Below are 20,756 nucleotides of genomic sequence, written 5' to 3' on the forward strand. Positions count from 1 at the left end.
CGGTGGACAATTTGCTTACCATTATCTTATAACAGAGAAGCCGACAGAATGAAACGCTGAGATTAATCCTTTCGCTCAATTCATTCATTGTTGAAAATTATTTAAGGGTAGCAAAACTATTTCGAGAAAACCTTTTAGAAAATACTGATTCAGATTTACGAGGTCCTGCGCGGTGGCACGCGTGGACCTGCATATGTTGTTTACGTGTCAGTAAGTAGGTCACAAACGTTTATTAAAAACTACTAAGTGACTGACTTCAAAACCTTTTTAATTTTTTAACATAATCTTCACCAACATTGATACACTTATTTATTTACTTATTTGCCATCTACATAGATAAGATATCTCCAATTACAGAGGCATTGAAACAACATAAATGTAAATATGAACATAAATGAAATTAAATACCATGCTCACATATTACATGGATATAACTATAACATAAGTATATTTACACAGTGTACTGACGTGCTCATATAAAATATATACGAGTATAAGCTATTCATTAATCCACAACCAATACAGAGAGTACAGAGTACATACGTAGATAAGATTTGTCCAGAATAAATATAAACCATAATAGGAAAGAAATAACATTTAAATAAATTCATGCACATATTAATACCCATATTAATGGACTTATATCTACATATACATATACATATACACACAATGTATTAAGAAGTGTCTCTGTCAAGTGTTTCTTTTATGGCATGTTTATAATCCAAAATATTAAAATTGAAATCAATATTAGGATTTGTTGATGTTATTCTATTGTATATACTACTGATTCTAATTAATGGTGATTGATTGTACTTCTCAGTTTTAGGGATCATGTAGGCCTATAGCAATAAATGTCTTCTTAAATTACATGTACTAGCATTCAAGCATATTTGCTGAAGAAACTCTCGATTATCCAATAACCCAGTTATAATTTTATAAATAAATAACTGTTGTTCTAATTCTCTTCTGTTGCTGAGTGTCGTACATGAGAATTCCTGCAGTAAAAAGCCACACGAAACTCTGTACGCGTATGCAGACATATTCTACCTCTTGTAATATAGATATCTCAAAAACTTTTTTTGCACTTCTTCTATTTGTTTTATATTTGTTTGTTTTTTTATCCCATCGCGTTATCAGTCCCCCAAAACCTGCTGCATAAAAGTATTTGGTCTGCTTTCCCAGCCACAATCTCACCTCAAGTTCAACATCTTCATCATGCACGATACGTTTGCTGCCACCGTGCACACACTTCTAGGATATTCAAACTATCATGCATTATGATGTAGGATAAACCATGAGAACACCCTATTGCAGTCGCTTTTCTGACTATCGTCACTCGCTTGTCAGCTCGAACCATCTACTCTACCCGTGTCACACCTCCACGTAAAGTTCTCGAACACAGTCGCCATTCTTTCACTGAGATGCCCATGCGTTCGTCTGCTATACCACTAATGAGACCTTTAGAAACTACTCACTACTATTTTCAACTATCCCACACCACTTTGTGACATATTTAGAACTGACTTCCCCTCGTACATATTTCCAGATTCGGGACGAGAACGAAGCGAATGATTAAATCGAGTCTAGAACGAGGCATTGCCATCGATCGGCATTTGATTATTTTAGTGCCGTGGATGGAAGTGCTGGCATATCGCAATAACTACCGGTTGCTGACTTCCATTTCAGAAAGTTTTTAGATCTTCACATATGCCAGTTCACCAACAGATGTCACTCACGGATGGATATGCATTAATATACTTTTTCTCACCTTTTGCTGAGTAGGCTCAGTAGAATAAAATTGAGAAAGAATAACAAAAGAAGGAGCAAGTTACTTTTTTTTTAGCGAAATCTCTCACTTGAGTTCGCAGATGGTACTGCATGTCATCAATTTTTTTTCCGCAGCTGAATACTTAAAAGTCATTTATAAAGTGTCGATGCCGTCTTAATGCTACATTGAACGAGTTCATTGCTCAAGCATTGATCAAGTTACATGTACGTACAAGCAATAGACATGCCCAAGGTCGGATTAAGCTGGGTGCTATTGATGCTACAGTATTAGGTCCATTCCTGAAATAGGCCCAGATGAAAACAGACGAGAATTTTCCGAAAGCTGAGCAGTTTTCTTTTGCTATATTAACCTGAAAATAAATCTTAGAATGAAATTTGGAGCCCCAATTTCGGACGCCTAGACACAGGTATTAAAATTTTCACCTTGAAAGTTAGTTGTATACAAAAAAAATCGACGGTATGCAGCATCAGGCCCAATTTCGTCTTAATCCGGCTCTGGACATGCACCTTCTTCTTCTTAATTTAGCTTCTCGATGTTTCCTTCTTCAAGAGCAATAGTTTCAATCAAATTCAGTTTTAACATCCTTTCTTCCCAAACATGACGAAAAAGAGTTAGATGACGGTCGAAAACTAGAGATACAAGTACTTCACTTGATAAAATACTTGAATGTAATCAAGAAAATATTGGACTGATTTACATAAGGCTGCATTTGAAACCAATTTCTATGAGTCGGGTTCTTTATTTAATTACATATATATTTTCCTTTGTATGTAGCTAAGCAAGAAATGAAAAATATCGTGGAATTGCACTGTTAGAAACTATATAGTAACCCAGGGATCCAAGGTTCGAATCTCGGCCTGGACATGGGTATTATTTGTGAGTGTCCATTCATCAGTATCATCATATCTTCACTCATCCCCATCCTCGCGGTTAGCCAAATGTGGCAGAAAAGCGAAAGTGAAATAAACCAAGTCAATCAATCAACAACACTCCGAGGGCAGGGACCTGCCAAGCGGCTATTTCATTGGATTACGCGTGGTCAGGGTATCATGTCCCATCGCCGCTCTTTTCTGGCTTTCGAGACCGCTTCCCGCTACATCTACTTTTCAATTATCTCCCCAATTGCCCTCAAGAGGCTGAGTCGAAACCAAATGTCTTCCACCGGGAGAGGAGGTGAGTGATGAAAATAGAATCCTAGAAGTGGATATTCTGAAATATGGAGATTAATTGAGTTTGTGTTTTAAGTCCACTTGATGCACAGTATGGCCATGTGCGGCCGGAAGGGGGCAAGGGGGCCGCAGCCACCCCCCTGGAAAATGAAAGTATACCAAAAATTATATATTTCACACATATAATTTCATTTCAGCTACAATAATATTATAACACCATTAAGCCTTGTTTCCATGATATGAAAAAATTAAATATGCTCACCAAGGCAGTAAAATGCCCGACCCTGTGGCCGAGTGGTTAGCACATCGCGCTGCGACGCCAAGGGTCCCGGGTTCGAATCCCGGTCGGGTATGGTTGTTTGTGAATGTCCATTTTCATCCATTTCATCATTTCATCACTCATCCCCATCTTCGCAAATTAGCCAAGAGGCACAAAACGCGAAGTAAAATAAACTAAATCAATCAATCAATCAAAACCAAGGCAGTAATTTATTTTATTATAAAACATAAACTAAACGTAACATTTCAACCTTCTAGCAAGGTCTTCTTCAGACTCTGCACCAAGTGCAAATGTAACAAGATACAAAAACAGGACGATATATATATACACAAACATTACTCCCCTCCAGACTATTAGAAAGTTGTTCTGGAACATTCTAGCAGGTGGCTTTCCCTTGTCAACTGTACTTTCACCTAAAAGGCTAAACATAATTACTTCCATCTAGAATGTGGTTGGACTCTTTATGTCACGCTCTTTTTCCTTCATTCTTCTTCCTTCTTCTCTCCTCTTTCTCTCTTGTCCTTTCCACTCTTTCTAACACCATCTTCCATTCTTTGTTTAACTTCAGTCTCCCATTCCAGTTCATTGTGTCTTCTTCACCTTTCTTCTCTATTTCCTTAGACTTCTTCCATTTTCTCACTAGCATTCTCTTCTCCCTTTCTATCTGCTTAGCCTCATCCCACTCTATGTCATGTCCTGTTTCTCTCGTGTGTTTAAATATCACATTTCTATCTCTCTTAAGTCGTACATCATCCCTATCTTGTTTCAACCTGTCCTTCAGCCTCTTTTTCGTTTCTCCTATGTACACACTCTGACATTCTTTACATTTCACTTCGTAGATAATCCCTTCCTCTTCTCTGTTTTCTTTTATCTTGTTTGCATTCTTCCCTATTCTTAAGATACTTCTCCCTCCCTTCCTGTAAGTTTTAATGCCCCCTTTTCTAAGCACTTGCATATCTTTTCTGTGGTCTTCCCCATACTCCTTATTCCAAACCTCCTCTCTTTTTCTTTCTCTTCCAGTTCTCCCCTGCCACTTTTCTTCCTTTTTCTGTTTATGTCCAGTCTATCCTCCTTCTCATAGCCATTCTTTTCCAGCTGTTATCATAGGCTAAACGTGTTAATTATTGCAAGAACATGGTAAATTCAAATTTAAGCAACGTTTTTTGAGGGACCAACACTATTATTGGGGAAAATATGCCTTATTTGCCCCCCCTGGAAAATAAAAACCTTTCTTGCCCCTCCCTGGAGAAAATCCTGCGGACGTCCATGAGTATGGCTAATCGGGACTGGACCTAAAGTTGAAAGTGGGATTCGAACCACTATGTGCCTCCACCGGGTATCGAACCCGAGACCTGATAAATTGAGAAAGAGCACCAGTGAGCCAATGAGAGACGAACAAACAAAACGAGAAATTAGTAACAGTAACACAAAATTGTTACGAAAGATATTTAGAGAAACACAAATAAGAGGGAATAGAATTTAGGAGGAGAAAGGGATAAAGAATTTAAAACAAAGAGAGAGAATTAGAGAAAGAAAATAAGAATTAGAAGAGTGAGAAGAATTTAAAACGAAAGAGGAGACTCATGATTCGGATGAGGTGATAAAAAGTTGCTCAAAATGTTTCATGGTTACCAACCGTCTGGATTTATTATTGACATATCTTCTTCTAAGATATATTTTCTTTTCGAGGAGCTAATATTTGATAACAATATCAATACGAAATACAAATAAAAAAATATTTCACGTAAAATCTGATAAATTGGCACTTAACCCTGACCTTGACAGTATTTAACAAGGGTATAACATGATCATGGAGTTACACCGCATACATCACTTGCCAAACGGGAATTAGTAATACTAAGAGGTAAAGTTTCCATACTATATCCGTTTCTCATGGAACTGGCTATTTTAGATGTAGACATAAATAGTATTGTTGATAGAACATCAGATGTTATTTGTTCCTGTCACCTTGCCAAGTCAGCCCCTTTTTGCGTCATGGTCTGTACGCCTGAATATCAAAACGTATTCGTTATTCAATTGTTGTTGCTGTGGCCTGCACGTTTTGATAATTTCAGAGCTTGATGTTTGTGTTTCGTGTGATAGAATATCAACTACCAAGTGACGTAAAACTATAATGTTTGCTCGACATTCGTTTCGGTGAGAAGATAGCTGCAGACATTGTTTGTGATTCTGAAATTAGCTAATATATATTTATATATTTACCACTAAATTTCTTCGATCTAAAGATTTTATTTCACTTTCGTTATTCTGTTCGAATAATAATTAACTGAACTTTATTTAGTATAAAAATAACAAGTTTTTTTATTTCGTAACATGAAACAAACTATGCTCATTTCCGATGGGTGAGAGGGGTTGACTGGTTCGCACCACCATCCTCACGCCCATGGTAGCGGCATGGCAGACTGAACACGCCTGTGTTAGATTGGTGAAATCCTCAAGCCACATGTGTCGCCTGCCGTCGTCGCTTCGGTCTGAAAGTTTCCTGAAGGAGCTTTCAGACCGAAACAACTGGCGACAGGCGTTGCGGGAATTTCACACCAAAGCTACAAGGGGCCCGTCAGTCTAAAGAAAAAAAAAATCACTTCGCATTCGCGAACAACAGACCGAGGCGACACGATGCACGGTATTAAGAAAATGGCTAAGTCCGAATGACACTCAAGCAGCGAGCAACGTGTGCAGCTTATCTTCTCGCTTCGATTCGAAAAGTTACACTTATTTCTGAAGATTGGTTTCCAAGGGACACGTGTCGCTTCGGTCTGAAAGCTCCCTGAGTGATGCTAATTTAACCACCGAACCAAAATCAATTCCAGTGTCCCGGCATAACATTGGCTGACAAAATGATTGAAAGCTCAAACTGGACAAGCACTGGTTAGCAGACGCTAACACAAGTTGAGCTTCAATGTTGAGTTGAAGATATGTCGAATCTTGTAAGCACGGAAGACATGATAAAACGTGCAGAAACTCTGTTCGATGACCTTGAACGTGCACAGCAGACGACCGTAATAATTCTCAATTTGCTTCTTTCGCGTCGAAGACTCGTGGTTCTTCCCTCTTTCTTCTCGGAACTCTAGTGAATGGTTGATGCAAACTTGACCTGTTTTTGCACTATCCACTCAAGTGGCAAGCAGTATGGACTCTCGTGATGCCGAAAGCAGCAAAACAACCATATTGGAAGTCAAGGAGAAATAGAGAAGTGTATTCACGCATTTTTTTTGCGCTTGTGGAACAGGAAGATTGCCCAGCTAATTTTGTTGACCGCAACGTTATGTTTTCTTGTGAGAGCTGAGACACGATAGTGAGTATGTTTGACTTTATTTCTTGATTGTTGGTGCGTGCGTATTCTTAAGAATTTAGGTCTAGGGGTTTCCCCGTTGGCGTAGGGGTAACGTCTTTCTTCGCTTTGTAATCACGGAGTCATGGGTTCGATGCCCGGTGGAGGCCACTGGCGTACGCAGCATATCTTTCCGGAAGGTGCTGGAATTGTAAAGGTGCTGTGTTCTAGACGGGACGAGGGATACACAAGAAGTATTTTGTAATTACTGTTTTCAGTTTTCGTTATAAAAGTTATTCAAAGACAAAAAAATTGTAATTGGGGGTCATTTTCCAAGTTCTTTTCGGCTTTTATTTGAAGATTTTATTTTTTTTCAAATTTGCAGGAAGGGCTGTAGTTCCATCAGTTCCCCCCTGCGTACGCCAGTGGTGGGGGCTTATACTGGTTCGGTTCACATTTTACTGCAGTTCCAGCCCCGATTAGCTTATGTGTGGATCAACTGGACTTGAGACAAAAGTTCAACAAAGTTAGCTCCATTTCTTTTTTACAGAGACGGTAGAATTAGACCGTGCCATATAGGCTCATAGTGGTGTGGTGGTAGGTATCACATTCTCGATCTTGGCCATACTGGAGGAGATGTGATCAGCACCACGCTATGGCCACCACTACACTCTCCGCCCAGAGTTGTTCCTGGGTATCAATCAAGAGGCTGGGTGAGGTCTAGAGCTGCACTTTATAGGTTCATTCTCAGAACAAAATACCCGCCCTCTAAATCAAGCGGGGTGTTTGATCTATGGTCGGAATTTTTCCGACCTTGTTTCCGCATAAAGCAGCTCTGGGGCTCACCCAGCCTCAAGTCAATGGGTATCTGAGGGCAACCCTGAGGAATAAAGGCGGTCGGAACGTGGTGCTGATCAAATCACCTCCAAAATGGCCGAGATCTACCACCACATCCCCTAAATGTGCTTTCATGTCACGGGGAACTTTATTTTTACCTTTATCTAAAGCAAACACCCGGGGAACAAACCCTGGTCTTCCACATGTCAGTCAGGCGCCATACCGACTGGACAACCGCGACTGGGAAAGTAATGTGATTTTATTTAGGAGGGAGCAGTGGCGAAGTTAGAATTTTTTGTAGGGGATGGGGGTCGGAGTACGAACATGCTCAAAAACAGCTCTTTTTTGTACCAATAACAGAGAGCTAATGTTTGGGATACTGGCCGGTAACACAAGTGGTGCATAGAATGAACAAGGGGGAAAATTAGAAAATAATACATAATTCAACACCCCACGAAAATATTATGACCCTGTATATTATTACCTATATATTTCTGTCGATTTGCAATATATTTGGTTGTATTTTCTTCTCTGCTCCCCTGCTAATAGTATAAACGTTTCCATAAGAGTTACTTCAAGTCTATACTCTCAACAGTTATTATAGATGGTTTGTTATCGATCATGTTCCACGTAATGACTAATAATACGTGCAGGGGAGTTTTGGGAAATTAGAAACCGTGAAATCGGAAACACTCTGTTTCTTTTTTTGGATACCTACAGTTTGATTTTATCATATTTCATATCGTGTAATTGAAACGATTGTCGACACACTAACGTCCTTATTTATTGATTAAGAAAACGCCAGATATTCATGATATGATCCTCCGAAACATACCAATGATTCTGCCCATATTTGGTGTTTTATCAATATGGTATTTTAATTTCAGCAATGTGCATTTCATAAGTTATTTTGTTTAATGGTCGACCTAGTTATCTATTCGTAACCTAATAAATTTTCGCATTATGATATTTGTGAGTTTAACTGAAACCAAATCTTATTATTAATATTTAATATGTGTGTGTATTCTTCTTGGTTTTAAAATTGTAATTGTTTTTATCCATAAGGTTTAAATTCCAGTGAACTTGATTAGAACTATAGGCCTTGTGGATATTTGAAATCATTTTTTCCGAACATGCCAAGTTTAGAAGATGTAATAAGAAGCTACAAGGGTTATAATTGTTGTTTTTAAGATAGAAAAATCAACCTTACGTATAAATTGTTTATTGAATCTGAGGAAAATGATTGCCCTTGTACGTATTTTGTTTGAGTATGCATAACACAGCTGCATGTTTATCACGAGAAGCGCCTGTGAAGAATCGCACTCTATTTGACATGCGCTTATTTTGAGAGGTTATAAATAGAATCTTAATCCATAGTTCAGGGGCATTTTCATCACCGGACTCCAATGGATTAACATCTTAAGAACTGAGCTTCCTAAACACGGGGGGGTTCAAGGAATTGGCTTTTCATTTCAAGTTATTTAGAGACACATTTATTCTGTCACATCTCGTGTGAGTGGGGTTAGCTCTGTGGACAAGCTATCACGTCACCATACGAAAGAAAAAGTTCTTTTCACTTTACCTTTGGGAAAATCTTCGGAATTATAGGCCAAATAACTTTCTGAAATGATATCAGTTCGCTTGAAATCCGGGAACTTATTGTTATTCTGTGTATGGTTATAGGTCTAGACCTATGGACATGCTACCGTGTGAAGTCATATCAGGTGATGTCTCTTAACTTGTTCAGGGTGTTCTTGTAGTTGTATTTTAGAAACTATGTTGACACCAAGTCGTCGTGTTAACCACGTTGGTAATGATCCATGCATATTGATTTGGAGATAATGATAAGACATAGACCATTTCTGTTAACAGCTTTCGCCTGTCTCTACTGTTCCCAGTCATGTTCAAAAGTCAATACATCATGCCATGGAGCGCCCTGGTCAATTTTCTAAGGAATGTGTCAGCCTGATCCATGTTCAGTCAACTTAGTTAATGTAATTCAGCCGTGTGAAGGAAGTTGTCTGTACATTATGAACCTCAAGAGTAATACAGAAATTGTACAGTACCTTATCTTTTGGAATCTATAAAAAAAACTATAGATATTCTAAAGGAGCCTTAAAATTAATTATGTTCAGAAATAATAGCCATCAAAGATGCAGCCCTTTTTTCTGAAATAGACGTTGCTTCTTTAGGCTGCTTTCTTTCCCACATGTCGAAATGATTGTCAAGGTTTAGCATAGATGGCGACTCAGTTTACACGTACTTCGTTTTTTTACACACATGCCTGTTAACCGAAAGAGTTGTAGCCGATGTGAAGAAACAATTGGTATATATAAAATGAGGTAATGGAAGGAAGTAGGGAATTAGATATGGGTCTGGGACAGGAGAGCCGAAGTGTATCGATGGATGCTCGCAAACACTTCGTCTCCTTCAGGGTTCAGAGTTGGTGATCGAGCGCTAAGCAGTATTGTTGAAAGGGTAGTATTACTTTATTCTTAATTTTCATTGATTTCCTCTTAATCACGGATTTTTCCCTTTACGATTTGTAATGCTATTCGTCACTATTATTCTAAGTTTTAGTGTTTGCCAGTTATAATAGTAAAATTTCTAAGTGTCCAACCTGTAAGATGTGCTTTCAAATCAGGCAAGACGAATCACTTCAAGGTTTTTTTGACACCTATGAAACACTGTAAATTTAGCAATTGTCTTACTATGTGCTACGTCTCATTAAAATTTCTGATAAAGAGTTAACGAGCTGTTAATGTACAAAGGTAAGTATTCCGCAACCTTAAATAAACAGTCCACTCGTGAATACAGTTGTTTTTTTTATTTGTAAAAGACATCTACAAATCCACTCCTATTAAGTCGTTGCCACCATGGCAAGTTAGTTCACTGTTCGGTAAGAAGCCATCCAGTGAGATGCGATAGGGAAATCTCTAGTCATAAGACATATCATGTTTCTTTCTTACTTACTTACTTACTTACTTACTTACTTACTTAATCCGTCCTCTTCTACCTTACGGTGTAGAGGTTTTCCAGGAGGATCGCCATCTGTGCCTGTCTTGCACTAGATCTTACACTTCTTTCCAGTCGCTGCCCCTTACTTCCACAGCTCTCTTTACATCGCCTTCCCACACTTTTCTAGGTCTTCCTCTTGGTCTTGTCCCCTGCATTTTCACTTCTTAGACCGCTTTGGCTACGTTCATTACAGCCATTCTCTTCATGTGACCAAACCATCTTACTTGGCTCTGTTCTGCTTTGCCTAGTAAGGGAGAAACTCTAAAACAATTTCTTATGGTTTGATTTCTCACTCGATCTCTTCTTGTCTTTCCTTCTATCTTACGCAAGAATCTCATTTCCATTGTCTGCAGTTTACTTTGGTGCTTTGATGTCAATGTTCAGGACTTGCAGCTGTGCAGAATCGTGGGTATGTATATGGTTCTATACACTGCTAGTTTTGTTGACTTTGTTATTTCCTTTTTATTGAGGAAGTTTCTCTTCAAGGCATTAAGTTTCGTGATTACGTAAGTCTATTAAACTATTGATAATATCTAGATAACAGTGAAATTAAACTACACGAAAGTTCACGTCAATGCTCTAGAAGCAATTCTAAGCTGATGTAATTTTTCATATTTTGGAATATCAAAGCAGTTTTTCAAATGGAGAGGATTTTTTATAAAAAATTCGCCCATTCGGGTGCCAAAAATCTCGTCTTGCTGTAGTGTTGCTCCCAGATATTTGAAGCTATTAACCTGTTCTAATTCTTGATTTTCAAGGTATATTTTATGCTCTACCTCTTCTCTTGCTATTATCACTGTCTTCGTTTTATTATTATTTATTCTCATCCCATATTTTAGGAGTTCTTTATTCCAAATTTTCATGTTATATTGTAGATTTTTCTCAGAGCTTCCTAAAATTAGGATATCGTCTGCATATGCAAAATGTGACAGTTGTACCGGCCTCATATTTTTATATCCTAGCTGTAACTTTTTGACTTTTTTGTTACGTTCTTTTATGACTTCATCCATCAATATGATGAAAAGGAGGGGACTGAGTATACATCCTTGTTTCAAACCTCTTGTTGTTTCAAACTCTTCTGATTTAGCATTTCCAGTTCTAACATAGTTTCGGCATTTTTTATGCAGACTCTTTATGCCTTGTAGCAGATCTTCCTCTAATCTTCTTTGTTTCTTTCTTATGTGTAAAATTATATGTATTTAAAAAGTAACGTGAAGACAATGTGGTATTTCTAAAAATATATCTTGCTATTCTGCATCTCTATCTGCCACTTTTCGCTAATCGCGACGATGAGGATGAGTAATAATATGATGAAATCGATGAAGGAATACTTAAACAACACTTACACAAAGAACACCCCCTCTCCCCAAAGCTGGACTCGAAACCGGAGTCGCGGTGTTGTAGCGCGCTGTGATAATCACTTGAAGGTCGGCATATGGCATGCCAGTTCATTATCAATATCGATATATCAAGGCCGATAATTTTAGGGTATCGACGCTTCGATATTTTTTAAAAAATTGAGTCTATATCGAAATATTAGACAGCCCTACTTCCTGCGAGTGCCTCTCCATCAGTTTCAACTAATCACCATTCATCTCCATCTTTGCGTTTACCAAAAATACAAAGGAAATCGACGTCAAATAAGAGAAGGATACTAGGAGATAGAGCGAATGTCTTTGTTTTTGTAGACGTCATCCTTCAATCTTAAATATATCTACGCGATCTTACGATCTGACAGTTTTTTTTATTGATTGATTGATGAGTTGGTGTTTTAAGTCCACTTTACGCACACTAAGGCTAATCGGGACTGAAACTATAGTTAGTTCAAAGTGGGATCCGAACCACTATGTGTTCTCCCCGATGGAGCAGTGGTAGCGTCGTTGCCTTGTAATCAAGGGGTCCCGGGTTCGATACCCGGTGGAGGCACATAGTGGTTCGGATCCCATTTGAAACTGTAGGTCCAGTCCCGATTAGCCTTACTGTGCACAAAGTGTACTTAAGCCATCAAATCAAACCAAAAACCGAACCACTATGTTCCTCCACCGGGTATCGAACCAGGGTCCACTTGATTACAAGGCGGCGACGCTACCACTGCGCCATCGGGAAGACCGGTCTCGCACAGTTGTTTCCCGTTTTACAATGAAGTTTGTTTTAAGTTCATTTTGTGCACAGATAGATTAGTCGGGACTGGACCTACAGTTTCACAGTTTGATCCTAACCACGATGTGCTTCAATGATTACAAGACGATGACGTCAGAGGAGTCTCTGGAGCAAGCGAACGAAAACAAGTCCTCTGCGCTAGTAGTGACTCGAGGGGTCTGGACAAATGAACGCGTGAAAGGAGAAGTGAGCGTATGGAGGGAAAAACGCGGCTGCAGCTACCAGCTATTTGCAGCAGTACGCACTGCTTTGCTCCGCCCACTCGCTTTCTCCCCTTCTCTACCGTTATGAGCGGCGTTGCTCTGCAGACTCCTGGGACAGATTGTCAATACAAGGACGACCATATCAACGTCTTCGTATTTCTGGATGCATCTTTTCTCCTTCACTGCCACCTTTCTTATTCACGTTTGAGTAAGAACTTAGAATTGGCTACAGAATTTCTTTGCAAACCAATCATTCAATTGTTTTCCGTGGGGCTACACTGCTATAAATACATGATAACAGGAGCGTATATTCTGCGCTAGCTAGGCTTTCTGCGAAGACTGAAGTCTTGAGAATAAAATACAGGAGGAAAATCGATCAGAAATTGTAAATAAATTTATTCATATCAGTGAAATGATGATGGTGATTCTGGAGTTGGCAACCTGATTTCTTGTGAGTTGGTAACCTGATTTCCTATGAGTTGGCAACCTGATTTCTTATGAGTAAACAGCATGATTTCCTATGAGTTGGCAACCTGATTTCCTATGAGTTTGCAACCTGATTTCTTATGAGTTAGCAACCTGATTTCTTAGGAGTTGGTTAACTTATTTCTATTCATATCCTAGGACCACGTGACATAGTGAGATACGCCACTGCATGATAATCACACAAGCATGCACCACATTAAATTTATCTGTGAGCAGGATTTACTGTGTGGTTATAACAGCCGTTTAAAGACCGACGGAGATACGCCGCTTAGAGTTGACCAATATCCTCATTTCAGCCACTCACACTTAACTGTTATGATGCTACATTTACGTCAGAACGGAGAGACTCAAATCGAGGGGGGGGGGCGGAAGCTAGGGGAAGAGCAACACAAGCAACAAATTCCATTTACATAACCGAGCAGACTGACCTTGGTTGCGAATTCGCTGTCTCAGTCTCTCGTCACTTTTTTTGCAAAAAACACATGTTACGGTGCTGGGCTCTGTTAAAGAAACAAGCGTGTTTAAAGTTTGATAAGGTTGAATATTTGTGCAAATTGTGTACGTTTAAGTGATTTATTATTCCCCGTTCTGATTCATCGTGACATTGTACTAATGGGAAGAAAAGATCACAGCTCTTAGTGGGTGTGTACAAATCAGAGATATGGGTGTATAGATAGGGAGACGGCAGTATTCGCTAAGGATTGAGTCTTGATGCCAGCTGATTGAGGCTCTTCCTATCATTACTACTCGAGTTAGTAAACGGAAACAGGTATAGTTTGCTGATTTTTTTGTCCGCATGATATTTTACTTTTTTTATATTTGTCAATATATTATTTTCGTGGGCTTGTAAGAGGTGATCTTCTTGTAAGGCACCGCAAAGTCAACCTCATTTCCACGTCCACACAGAGAACTAAATGCATCATATCATTGATGCACCAGAATGCATCGATTGATACACTACTGTATGTTTTATGGCTTCTTCAAAGAATCAGATTCACATTTGAAGCATTTGGGTGCATTTTTGTATGTCGTGAAAGAAACACCAAAGCGCATCATTTGATTCAAGTGAGGATTTCTTTCAGTCGAGATGCACTTCAATGCATCAGTTGATGCGTTTTGATGCACCTTGATGCGTTTTGATGCATCAGAATGCACCTTTTTTGATGATGCACTTAAACGTTTCGTCTGAGCTACATAAACTCTGTAGCTCAGACCAAACGTTCGAGTGCATCATGAAAAAGATGCAGGAAGGTACATCAAGGAACATCAACTGATGCATTGAAGTGCATCTCGACTGATTGAAATCCTCACTTGAATCAAATGATGCGCTTTGGTGTTTCTTTCACGACATACAAAAATGCATCAAATGTGAATCTGATTTTTTGAAGAAGCCATAAAACACACTTTAGTGCATCAATCGATGCATTCTGGTGCATCAATCGATATGATGCATTTAGTTTTCTGTGTGTACACCCCGGTAACTGCTTCTTGCAGGCCAACGAGGCTCTGACGTCTGGATCCATGCCCAGTATAATCGTCTGTAGAGCTGTGTTGTCCTGTGTTTTGTCCGTATATCTGCTGGGTGCCCTTTCTTAGTCTCAGCTTCTAAATAGGTACGGAGATTGTAGTCCTCAGAGAAAGGTAGTGATTCTTAGAAAGGGTCTGCACCCCGTAAATGTGACGGGTGCAAATAAACAGTGTTGCCGCACCCCCAAAATTTACTTTATTTTTTTGAGCGCGTCAACACTTCAACGTCAAAATGGTTTTCTTGTCGGAAAAGGAAGATGTAAAGAAAACGAAAAATAGATATAGTAAAGAAGGTAAAAATTCATACCTATTTTCTCTCACTGCTTTTATGTCAGTGTGTCTGCTGGCGTGTATATGTGTATCTTTCTTGCTGCTTCTTTCGCTTTCCTATTTCTTTTACTACCTTCCCCTTTTTCTCTCTCCATCAAAGTTCGCCTTCCTTTTCTCCTTTTATTTCTCGCTCTGTCCTTTCTCATTCTTTTTCTCTCTTCTCCATTTCTTGCTCTCTATTCCCTCTTTCTCACTTTCTCTCTTTCTTTCTCTCTCTCCTTTACTTGTTTTCTTTCATTCTTTTCTTATTATTTCTCTCGATCTTCCTCTTTCTCCTTTTCTTTTCTTGTTCTAGAGTTCTTTCTCTCTATCTCCTTTCCTTTTGTTGTTCTTTCTATATTTTGTTACTCCCTTCCTTTTCTTGTTCTTTCTATATTTTGTTTCTCCCTTCCTTTTCTTGTTCTTTCTTATCTCCCTCCTACTCTTTCTGCTTTCCTTTCTATTTCTATATTTCTCTTTCTCTCTTTCTCTCTATTTCTCTTTTCCTTTTCTTTTTCTATGTCTCTTTCTTTCTTTTTCTATATTTCTCTTTCTCTTTTTCTATATTTGTCTTTCTCTCTTTTTCTATATTTCTCTTTCTTTCTCTCTTTCTCCTTTCCTTTTTCTATATTTCTTTTTCTCCTTTCCTTTTCTTGCTCATTCTATATTTCTCCATGCCGGAATGGTTATCACAACACGCTACGACGCCAGAGGTCCCGGGTTCGAATCTCGATCTGGGCATGGGTGTTATTTGTGAGTGTCCCTTCATCATTTTCACTCATCCTTCTCTTCGCGATTAGCCAAAAGTTTCAAAAAAGCAAAGTAAAATAAATCAAAATTGCACGTCCTCAATTTAGTAGGATGCATTGTAATTTTTTATGTGTTATGGGTGAAGAACCATTTTAAAAATTCAATGAGATTTTACTTAGATTACTTGCATTTGTTGTTTTTTAAGTACTAAGTTTTAGAAGGAAACCATTTTTTTTCCAACTTAATAAAAATCCTATTCACTTCAAAATGGATGGTTAGCTATTTTACTGCCAGTTTTGGCTAATCGCGATGAGGATAAGTGATGATATGATGAATTTGATGAAGAACACTCACAAAGAACACCTATACCCAGACCGGGATTCGAACCTGAGACCCCTGCCCGTCGTAGGACGCTGTGCTAACCACTCCGCCATGGAGGTTGGCTGCAATAAAGAACAAATGAAACATAGAATTAATCAAATATATTGAATATATATTATGCTGGGGGTGCTTTTGATTTTATCAGTGGTCAGTACTCTTGATTTACAACATGCTTCAAGAAGAAACATTAAACACTCAAACTAAGGGTTGTATAATAGAGTCCAAACTGAACGTGCATTCAGTAATTTCATTTGAGGATAGGTTTTTATTACGGGAAGTAATGAAAGCACCATTACGTAAGAAATTTCACAGATGTGTATCATTGTATTTACTTCCGTTTTTTATGTCACTCTTCCGTTATAAAATAAGTTATTTCTATCTGCATGAACATAGTTTTTCTAATGGTACTAGGGAATGGGTCTTATAATTTGTGATAAATATTTTGTTGGCCACTAGATGTGCCATCCGCTGACAATTTACTGCACTAAAAAAGTAGATGAAAGAAACTATGTAATTTTTTCTGGAATTTTACATTAAAGGAAGTCATATGACGTTTAAAGGCATTTATTTTCAACCAGATTTGGAATATGTCATATGACGTCCTCGGGGCGCAAGGTGTTAACAAATTGTCTGCGAGCTCCTCGGTCCATAAGCTTTAAAAATCATACATATTTTAATAAACTTTACTCGCCGACTTATCATCGCACAGCTCAAACACGTGAACCTAGGAACCACAATATTTAGGAGTGTCTTCATTTTGACTTAAGCACCCTCTAAGAAGGGACTTTCCGAAATTTAACCTTTAAGGTGGGACAATAGACATGTTATGTTGATGCATTTACATTACATGCGCCTAGAAACATGTACATTCTTTTAAGCAAAAATCCTCACTAGATAGCTCTGCGTGTATTATATATATATATATATACATATAGGATGGTGAAACTGCGGCGGGTCGTTTGTATATACATACAAGAAAATTATTACATATTATATTGTTTTAAATAAGTGCCAGCGCTTCTTTGCTTATCTTACTTTTCGAGTGATATATTGTAGAGAGAGAGAGACTCTGAAGGATTGGCTTTTCTTGTTTACTTAAATACGTGTGTTGATGCATCATTACCATCAATCAGTTAAAATATAACTGTTGTTCGTTATGTCATTTACAGGTGGTAGTAGGGATGGTACCGGACCGAGAACGAGAGAAAGTTTGATAAATCTAGTTAAACGAAGTTTGCTTTCTTTTACGATTTCGTGAGACGTACCAAACTGATAACTGACTGATTATTTAGGCCTGCATATAGGTCATGCATTTTCTGTATAATCATTACAAAAGCAATTAATTATAGTCTGTTCCAGGAGTCTATAGAGCAACACCGCGCTAAGAGGTAGAGAAGGGGAGAAAGCGAACGGGCGGAGCGAAGCAGTAAGCACTGCTACAAACGGATTGTTTTTGGAGTCGCGCCGTCCCCTCCATGCACTCGTTTTCACTCTCTCGCGTTCATTGGTCCAGCCCTCTCGAGTCACCACTTGCGCAGAGGGTTTGTTTTCGTTCGCTTGCTCCACAGACCAGGGAGTCGTAACGTACCCAATTTGCGTTACACGGTACGTTCCATTTTGTAGGAGGAAGAGTATGGTTCAACTGCTGGTACCCATGTAACGTAACGAAATGCAATATCTTATAGAGTGACGTTACAAGGAACGTAACAAAATGTATTATGGTAGATATTAACGTTATAAAGGAACGGAACGAAATGAGCACATTGGAACATAACGTAATATGCAATATGGTATATACTACTATAACGGTCAAATATTGAGTGACAAGTAATTAATCTAATTGCCCGTTAGTAGGAATTAATTGCAATTGGTAATATTAATATCCGTCGCGAATACAGGTGTCTAGCGAACTGCCTTAGCCAGCACTAGCTTGCTCGACCACAGTTTTCCGCCCGAATTCGGATTTACATGCATTCTTATGGGAATATCAAGAAAAATGCAACTTCTAAACCAATGGACCGAATTTGATGAGATTTCAACCAGTGGAGGAACACATCATGAAAGTACTGATTCCAAGATTTGAGCCTAATCAGAACAGAACTACGGGAGTTATGAATTATTAAAGATTCATCGCCGGATTGAAAGGGAGAAGCTACCCTACTGAGATGCCTCTGCTTTTCGTGACTGACTACAATGGAGGAAGAGTTAGCCTAATCTCTGCGCGAGGGGCTGCTACCAAAGGTTAAGGACCGGAGTGAGCATTGACCAGGATAGGAGGACAACGGTCAAAGCACCAGAAACAATAAACAAGCACCTGATCATAGAGGGTAGCGCGTCACTACGTTCAAATCTGGAATAAAAGGGATGATTTGAAACAGTTTTACACAGTTTTGCCTACAAACGCCACCAGAGTGTGAGCTACGTGCGACCGAGCTGCGAGTTGCAAGCAGACTCGAGGTCTGGATTTGTTTTCCTCGAGTGAGTGTTTCAGAGCCATGGAGTAGAGCAGAATATAGAACCAGGGGATCCTTCTCCCCCTCGCCGTCAACGCATCCGTGCACATACGTGTGGTTATGTGAGAATAACGCCAGACACGTCCACCCGTGTCAATCGTCCGAAACAACGTCCTAAGTAGTGAAAGTTAATAACATTTGATATCCATGTGAAACCGCGAATGGCTCATCGCGTATGTTCGTCTCATCGCCCAAGTCGCGTATCTGTACTTACGAGTGACCGCGAAGAACTGACCTATTATTGCGCAAGTTGTCGTATGGAGTCGACAGTGTACGTGTACCGTCCTGGACGTCCCTGCGAAGTGAACGAGTGAAACCTGGATAACCGTGAAGTGCAACACGGGAGTGTGGAGGCCTTCCAGAACTGTAGGACCACTTTCACCCAACCCAGGTCAGAGGGAATGCAGCTAAGGTAAGATCCAACCATGTGCGTGTGTGAGAAAGATGACGACTATCTACCGCGAATCTGCGTGAATCAAATCATTGCATAACTTAAATCAGTGCTATGGCATCCCTAGACATCTGTTTTCCGGCGGAGTAATCAATGTTTAAGATGAGAGTTTATGTTAACAGCAAAGAATAGTTCATTCAATATATTTATACCTTCAGAAAAGATAGAAGGGGTTCGCACAAGGAACAATTATTCACTTTATGCTTGAAATCCTAAACGATAAATTGTAAAAGGCAATGTAGCCAGACATAACAAGAGTATGGTCAAAGTAGTAATTAATCTAACCTTTGTATTTGTCATATTGTCGCAATATGCCATAGAATGAGAGAATGAATGTGAGATCGAGTGAAAGAGGGCAAGATGTAATGTGTATTTATCTGTGCTTTAATATATATGTATATTCAGAAACACCGTAGTATTATGTAACGTCATTTCAGGTATTTAAAATCAAATCCTCCTAGGTTTATTCTTGGTAACTCCGACTGTTAGGCACTTATCCTGACCGTATTATATTTCATGTAATGTTTAATTCGCCCAGCAGGTTAGGCGAGAGATTCTTCGTTGTTGCGGTGCTAAGCTCAGTTCAGTTGAGTTAATTGAGTTAATTAATTAGTTATTATTAAATTAGCAGCCCGTGACAAAATATGGCGCCCGAACATTCGACGAGTAGGCAAAAAAGTAGACAAGTAAAATGTTGCCCGAACAAGCGACGAGTAGGCAAATAAATATGTAGGCATATAAAAAGTTGCCCGAACAAGCGACGAGTAGGCGAATAAAATAAGTAGGCAAGTAAAAAAGTACGCCGAATAATCGACGAGTATGTGAATAGACAAGTAAGGGTGTAAAGAGTAGGCCCAAATAATCGACGAATAGGCAAATAGAAGAGTAGGCAAATAGGAAGCAAATAGGAATTAGGCTCGTAGAACGATGTTACAGGCAGGCTAGTAAGGAACCTGGAGGTCACGAGTATTCTAATTAGTTGCTTATCTACTCAATGTGAATTTTTATGAAGTTTGATTGTAATGGTTAACAATCAGTTATGTCTATTACCCAAGGGGATTTAATACTTGTTGTTAAAGAGAGTTTTCAGCCTACGAATGTCTACGACAGGGTACCAGAATTTAACGCTAAGGGGGAACTAAGATTTTTTTGTTGAAAGTTAAATAATTGCAACCTGTAACTGAAAATCCTGATAAGAATCTATCAAGACGTTTTCATTTAAAGTAAGAATGTGTAATTTGTACGGTGATTTTAATTAACTGAATATGCAATCGATGTGTAGCTAGAACCATTTGTGTGTTTTTTATGGTGTAATAGTGAAATACTTTGTCGCGACTATAGCATTTTTCCATAGCAGAATTATTAGAGGATTTTATTATTTTATTAACAATGGGCGTTATTAACTTCGGACGATAAAGGACAAAAGGACACGCGTTATGACACGGAAGCAGGTGAGGGGTGCGATCCCCGGGATCTGAAACCAGAAACCAGGAAAAGAATTTTGATATCTTTTTCCTTCGGCGATAGCCAGCCACGAGAAGAAGAAGAAGAAGATTGGCATGCAAAGAACTACTCGTCTCCGCCAGAG

At 38.9% G+C, this 20,756-nt stretch overlaps 1 protein-coding gene across 1 annotated transcript in view; it reads left to right on the forward strand.

Annotated features, from left to right (window-relative positions):
• The window catches only part of LOC145985667 (uncharacterized), a 105,384-nt gene that overhangs the window by 32,011 nt on the left and 52,617 nt on the right, over positions 1 to 20,756 (forward strand). The window contains exon 8 of the mRNA XM_083119736.1: positions 10,742 to 10,797. Coding sequence (XP_082975862.1) covers positions 10,742 to 10,797 — 56 coding nt within the window. The remainder of the gene's footprint in view (positions 1 to 10,741; positions 10,798 to 20,756) is intronic.

This window comes from Lepisma saccharinum, chromosome 3 (assembly GCF_977018435.1).
Source record: "Lepisma saccharinum chromosome 3, izLepSacc3.1, whole genome shotgun sequence".
Classification (NCBI taxonomy): Eukaryota; Metazoa; Arthropoda; class Insecta; order Zygentoma; family Lepismatidae; genus Lepisma; species Lepisma saccharinum.